Consider the following 7,278-nt stretch of genomic DNA (forward strand, 5'->3'; position numbering starts at 1 on the left):
ATAACATCTTTCTATGACATCAAGCCGCCATATTTCTGCATATTTCACAGAAAAGATTGATTTAAAAACAATTGTGGTTTGTTCTTCTGACCTGTCTGGTTTCAGGATTGATGAGGTCGAAGAATGCCCTGACAGTAGCCAGAACGAGCTCTTTGCACCTGGAACACAAACACTTGTTAATAATCTGCATATATTTAAATAGGGTTCTGAATAAATGCAGTCTAATAATACGTAAGGCCATGTTTTTACCAAACGATGGATAGATGGTCAGTGGACACCCATGTCCTGGGAACTGCAGTAGCCTTGACAAAAACAAGAAGACATTGAAACAAAAATGTAAAGAGCAGTGCAGCATCAAACACAATCTACAGAACGCTCTAGCACCCAATACTTTAGGAACTTTTAGCACCATCAAGGCAAAATACACTCACACACTCACAAATACAGGGCATTTTACACAGCAGAAACATTTTGACCTGCTTCCTTAAAAAAAAAAAAAAAAAGAAAAAAAGGAGGTTAAAAAACGTTCCTGCCATGGAAGAGGGCTGGACTGGGTCAAGTGCCACTTAACCAGTTCACTGAATGATACTTACCACCAGTGACAACTTATTGGAGTCTCCTGGAGGACAAGGTAGGGACGTCAGGCCGGAGCGGACCTGGTAGTCACGGTAACCACCCCCAACAGACAGAACGGTGACATTCCTGAGCTTGTTCGCCTGGTTCACCCACTTCTGTCTCACTGCAGAGTAGAAATCTACATGGGGGGGGGGTAAAGAGGTAAGAAGGTAAAACCAATGCAAAGATTAACCATTGATCTGAATTCATTTTTATGTTACCAGCTGTGATCTCGAAAAGTCTTTCATCATAACTATTATTGGTCATATTTTTACTGTTACAGTTCTTATTGTTCCTGTTATTGTTGCTGTTGCTCTCGGTTTCTGTCTCTTTCTCTCTATAGAGCTGCTTCAGGTCTTTCTTTGCCACTGTCGCCAAGTGATTGCTCATGGTGGGAACTGTTGGGTCTCTGTAAATAATGTTGTAAGTATTATGGTCTAGACCTGCTCTATGTAATAACTTCCTAACCTTTAGTCCCAGGAACAACTTTTCATGGAGCTAAAAGGTTCTTCAATTAGTCCAATGACCTATTGAAAAAGCGATTTATTCTTTCTTCTGTAACCCAATGATGTTTGCAGCATCAGAAATGCTTAGCACTGCAAGCCCCACCACCAAAGTTACATCCCCCGAGGGACTTTTTAAAGGGGTAAAATAACGTTCTCTGACCTTTATTTAGACCCTGGTCCCTGAGGTGGAAGTCACTGTGACATTAGGAATAACAGCCTGCATTTGAGAGAGAGCTCCTTACCCAGCAGGTACGGGTCCAGGGCCAGCACTGGGGCCAGGTGAGGGGAGGCCTGGGTGATGATGAGGCTGACCAGATTGGTGTTGAAGCGGGGCAAAGTGTACAGCGCCCGGGCCACCACTCCTCCCATGGAGTGCCCAACGAGCACCACACTCTGAGGGGGGGTCTTCAGGTGCTGGCAGACCGAGGAAAAGAGAAAACAGACTGAACTCTCTCGCTAGGTTTAGAGTTATACATCTACCAGAAAGGTCACAGGTAGGTGTAGGACATAAAAACATAGAGTCTCCTATTTGTTCATTTTAACTTGAACTTAAAAAGGTCAGCTGTCATGATCTTTGAGGTCTGGATCAAATTACTTTGCAGGTTTCTGTGACTGATGTAGCTGCAGTTTTCATCCTAACACCTATGTAGCTGTGTGTGCAATTGCAAATGTGTCGTGTTTTTTTTCTGCTTGGCTTTTGTTTTGATCTCTTTGTTTTTTGTCTATTTTGTTGTTTCCTCTCTTACCTTCCCTCTTATCTTGCAATGCATGCATACACTTGTGCGCTCACTGCTTATTTTTTATCATTAGTACAATGTTTTCTGTATTATTATTAGTATTTGCAATGTTTTTGTGATTTTTTTTGTTTTAGGGGTTTTGTTGGGTAATGTCTTTTTGTATTATTTTCTCATTTAACCTCTGTTCTGTGTCAATACACCCTGCAATAAAATAAAATAAAGCAAATGTTACAGGTTAAACCCATGTAATGTACTGGCAACCCCTGCAGGTCAACAGACATGCGAGTGTTTAATGGACACAATATTTACTATTAACTGTGAATTTTAATTGCACTCCTTAATGTACTTAGGGGATTTTAGTTTATTCAACTTCTTTACTGCAGTGAGATAAACATGTCAGAGGGTTCAATTATATGTAGAAGGTGATGAAATGTGCTTGATATGTATCCCCCCACACTGAAATACAACTCCACGAGCAACATCCGTCATCTAGAGTAAGTAACCCTGTCTGACGAGTAGATGATATTTGAGGCCTGACCTTGTAGAGTCTCAGGATGGCCTTAATGCTCTCGTGCAGGAAGTGAGTCTGCCTCAGCAAACTGCCGCCGTAGAGGGCCACAAGCTCCTCGTTGAAGTCCACGGTGAACACGTTGAAGTGGAGACCTCCCTCCATGTTTTCAGCCTTCCTCAAGGCCACGGAGCCCAGCGAGCGAGCTTCACGGCGAGAAGGAGACATTAGATGGCGTCAGATTTTCATAGAAATCATACACATGTGCAGTCAGTGTTAGTGCTAAACTAATTACCACCATTATGCTCAGCTACTCTTCCAACTGACATGCTGCAATAATTATTTATTTATTCACAGCTCTTTTGCTGATTATTTTTTTTATATTTTGAATTATTTATTCGCCATCACGTCTCAAGCTCCTTCAGATCCTCCGGGCAGCTCTGCCTGACCTAAAAAGAAAACTCCCTTTACAGTTTAAAGGGCTCATTAAATTTACATAGACTGTACCACTTTCCTGTATGGAAGAACCCTGAGGCACACCCAGATCTTATTTAACACCAATACTTCCTTAAGCTGCTCTAACTCGTGAAGTTGGGAAGCTTATTAAATATCTGCTGTTGTTAAAAATACAGCAGTGTGAAGAGTCTAAATGTGGGACAAGAATTGTTAAGAAGCAGAGAACATGGACCATCATCACAAACACCAGAGTGTAACTGCAGAATGTGTTTGTTTTCACATGAATAAAAGCGCGGGTGTTTTCCTCCTACACACAACTGATAGCAAGAACAGGCAGCCAGCGTGATCTCAGGAAGGATTTGTACCACTGAGAGCATAACTGGGTTATTAGTTAGAGAAAGTATCAGGTCACTAAAAGGTTCCTGGTTTCATTCCCCAAGACACAATCAATTCCAACTCCAATATAAGTATAAATATAACATAATACACTAGTACATTAGTATATATTTTTATTATGGTCAACAAAACTCATGAAAAGACCAAAACCAACAACGTGTCTTTTAATACATTCTGACTTTCCTTCTCTGGGACACTCAGCCCCAAGTGCATATGTTCCTAATGAGGACATATGTCTCACACAAAAATATCTCCCACAGAAATATAAAGTTTTATTTTTAAGAAAGGCTCAGGCATTTTTAGAAACAGCTGGTCACTGTAGTTTTTAGCAAACGTTACTTAAACAGGAGGACACAGCACACTTGTTGGGGACTATTTTCAGCAGTGGATTAACACAAATGTGGTGCTTTAGGGAGTATTTACAGCAGCAGGATGTTGTATGGGATTGACTCAAAATAAACTACTGTGTGTGTGTGTGTCTGTCTGTGTGTGTGTGTGTTCATGGTAATGAAGGAACATCTTACCATGTAACAGTGTGGCTCTACGACAGATAGCGGCAAGGAAAAACTTTCTTTCCATCTCTTAAAAGGAAGTTTCTTGCCAGGTGCTTGCTCATGGTGGGAGCTGTTGGGTCTATAAATAATCTTAGAAAGTACAGTCTAGGCCTGCTCGATATGAAAAGTTATGATTTGGTTATATATATATATATATATATTAAATATATACAAGGCATACACAGAAAACACTATTGTTGGTTTTGGTCTCTTAATGAGATTTGTTGACAGTACCAGTGTATAACACTGGGTGTACATGTCCGTAAATTGATACAAGAACTCTATCACAACAAAAAAACAACTCAAAACAAAAGAAAATGTTGGAAAACGGTTGCTGAATCCAGTTTAACATAACATTAATAACATTTCTAATCATCAATCAAACATTTTCTATCTCATCACGACATACAAAAAAACCGTGAAAACTTGATTTCTGTAACATATTCAGTCTTAAAACACTGAAAGCTTCTGTGCAAAATGTGTGAAGGACAGTCCAGTGTGCTCGCCGCTCAGGTAGACACTAATCACCAAAAAGCATGAAGCCACGCTCATGTCCTCAAACAACCTCAGCACATCCACTTATTGGGAATAAAGGCACCTCCTCCTGCCTATGCATCTGAACGCCACTGCGGTTCAAAGCTTAAACACAACTTTCTCCTCCCGTCGTTTGTTAACCCTTCATTAATGTCCTGCACCTACCTTGTTTGTAGCTGCCTGCATTTCCAGGCAGGAAGAGCACAGGGGCGCCGGTTAGTTTGAGCGCTCGGGTCTCCTGGGCGTACAGACCCTCTCCGTAGAGGTAGAGCCCGTACGCTGGGTACAGTCTGGCCACACGGCGAGGCAGAGCCACGCGCTGTCAACACACAAGGGTCGGTCACACTCGGGCTCAGGCAGTTCATTGACCTGCTGTCACACTTGTAAACACACAACAGTACTCTGAAGCAACTACACACACAGACTGCAGACAACACCTCCATTATTCTACGTATCCACAGGTCATTCTGCTTTTATGTGAGACAGAATGAGACGAGTACAAGTACAATCTGTGGCTGGGTAATACTGATTAGAAACGATCAGTCGAATGAGAGAAAATAAAACAATCCTGGTAATCGATAAATTAAGCAAATTGCCAAAACTTTGCTGTTTTCAGACTCTCCCTTTAAATGTGTGTTTTATCTGGTTGTAAATGAAATATTTTATATTATTATTATATTTTATGAAGATATCAACTTGGGGTACGTGAAATGGACATACTTTTAAACTTTTATCGGTTTTAACCCAAACGACTGAACACTGGAATTAGATTCATTTGCAGCCTTAATATTGATAAAATCCAATATAAGAGCAGAAATCAACCAACATAATTTCACATATGTTGTCACAACTGATCTGTTTTATAATTATAGTAACCATTTATTTCTCATCTTGCCTGTATTCATCCAATCTCTGTAGCCCTGATACAAGAGGCCATCCATTAACCACACAAACAGAGCAGAATAGATCTTGTTAGATGATGTGAGCTCTTTCTACATCCTCCCCTCATAAAACAGAACAAAACAAAGCTGTGTGCAATAAGGTCGATGCCCATACAGAGCACTGCCCCCAGCTGTGCTCCACTTCTGGACAGATGAACACATTATATTAGTGAGCAGAAAGCAAGAGGAAGGCGACCTACATGGCCAACTGTCTTCACCTGATAAATATCTACACTTCCTTCTGTTCTAATAAAATCGGATTGGTCAGAAAAGATTCAGTTTTTCAAGAGTAATATAGTTTCTAATGTTTACATGTGAATTCCAGCTCCACCTACACAATAAAACACTGGAAGTAATGAGACGCTAAATGTCTGGTATGGTTGACCCTTAATGTATCTCCAGATCGTTGGCAGTTACACATTATTATTATAAATGTACAGTAATATTGATTAGAAATAATAAGTCGATTGGAAGAAAATTAGGAAGACGTCCTACGTTGGTAACATTTTTAATTTCTATTAAATGGCATTAAAAGACAGTGCTTATATTGCCAGAGGAAACAGATACTAACAGTTATAAAAGCAATAACAATAATAACAAATGTATGAATGTGTACACAAATCCTAGTAAATAAGGCATTGTGACACAAATATGACATTAACAATCAAACAAACCACAAGCAAGAGAAAAACAAGAAGCAGTATTTGTTGGTGTTTTAAAGGTCTGTCCCTCAGATTGTGACATGATAATGTACAGCAATTCTGTTTTTCACCTAATACATATTTGAATATGTCATTTTCTGATTGCAATTCTAATTCTTGGCAGACTTTTTGGGAAGAATAATGCTCCAATTTCTGCCTACTTGTGTGTGTTTTCAGTGTGCACTGTGGACACCTGTCCTCAGTGAAGGGCACATAAATAACGCTCCACATTTGGACTAAATATGGGCGATGGTAAAACATTTTCTGAATAAAAATGGGGTTTGTGGGTACCCACAAGTCTCCCCCCTTTGCAAACATGCCCACCATCTACTGTATTTTCATATTTCTGCACACAGGAGCCCATAAACAGTAGTTAAACCGAATAAACTGGGAATAAATGGAAAGCTGAGACACATACTTGCCTGCCAACCCAGTTAAATAAATAAAAAAAGGAAGTGTGGAAACGCCCCTGCTGATTTGTAGCCTCTGTGCAACAAACAAACAAACAAAAGGCTGATCTGCTGATAATCTGCTGAGAGGATTCAAGGATCAGCATCTGATTTATGCTTTTATAACCTGGCTAATTTGGGTCTAATCTAACTAATCCTCAACCTATAGGGCACACCTCCAAAACCCACCACAGGTGAGTCCGAGCACTGGCATTACCTGTCGGGTACTGAACGTTAGATAGCACACTCACAGCTGCAGAAACACACTGATAATAATAACAATAGAGATTCATTCTGGTTTTAAAGCACACTTCTGTTCGCGGTGCAGATGATTTATCGTGGTGTTATTTAGCCCACACGGTTCGCTTCCTTAGCTCATTTATGCCAACACCGTACGAGGGGTTAAGTTGAAAGCAATGAGCCCGGTTACTCACCCGATACTCCGGGTATTCAAACATATAGGTCATACTGCAGCGGTTCTCCTCGAAGCCAGTCAGCAACTCTCGCAGGCCGACCGCCAGCAGCCCCAGAGCAAACCCGTAAAAGGCCACAGTGGCGAGTTTCATGGTTCGGTTCCGTGTCTCGGGTTTTAATTTTTTTTTTTTTTTTTTTTTTTAAAGATATATTAGAGGTGTTTTAATTGTCATTCTGGGTAACTCCTCGCCGTGCTGCTGTGCACAGGTTGTCATAACTCACCGGCGGCGGAACCTCTCACAACAGGAACCGCACAGCCTACTATACAAACAGCGGGTGATTGGCAGCTGGGTTCGACCAATGGGAGAGCAGAGAACGGGAGAGCCGATGGACCAATAGGAGAGGAGGGGAGGGACAGCCGGTGACACAATCAGACAGACAGACAGAGAGAGAGACAGACAGATAGA

General features: G+C 41.0%; 1 protein-coding gene across 1 annotated transcript in view; it reads right to left on the minus strand.

Moving 5' to 3' along the window:
• pgap1 (post-GPI attachment to proteins inositol deacylase 1) overlaps nucleotides 1-7,140 on the minus strand; it is a 19,435-nt gene extending 12,295 nt beyond the window's left edge. Inside the window, exons 1-7 of the mRNA XM_035676028.1 lie at nucleotides 6,832-7,140; nucleotides 4,472-4,625; nucleotides 2,397-2,572; nucleotides 1,364-1,535; nucleotides 594-754; nucleotides 250-302; nucleotides 92-158 (exon numbers count right to left, since the gene is read on the minus strand). Of these exons, the coding sequence (XP_035531921.1) occupies nucleotides 92-158; nucleotides 250-302; nucleotides 594-754; nucleotides 1,364-1,535; nucleotides 2,397-2,572; nucleotides 4,472-4,625; nucleotides 6,832-6,963 (915 nt within the window). The 5' untranslated portion in view covers nucleotides 6,964-7,140. The remainder of the gene's footprint in view (nucleotides 1-91; nucleotides 159-249; nucleotides 303-593; nucleotides 755-1,363; nucleotides 1,536-2,396; nucleotides 2,573-4,471; nucleotides 4,626-6,831) is intronic.
• Nucleotides 7,141-7,278: the final 138 nt, after the last annotated feature.

This window comes from Morone saxatilis, unplaced genomic scaffold (genome assembly GCF_004916995.1).
Source record: "Morone saxatilis isolate NCDOM2014 unplaced genomic scaffold, NCSU_SB_2.0 Contig5, whole genome shotgun sequence".
NCBI classification, from domain to species: domain Eukaryota; kingdom Metazoa; phylum Chordata; class Actinopteri; family Moronidae; genus Morone; species Morone saxatilis.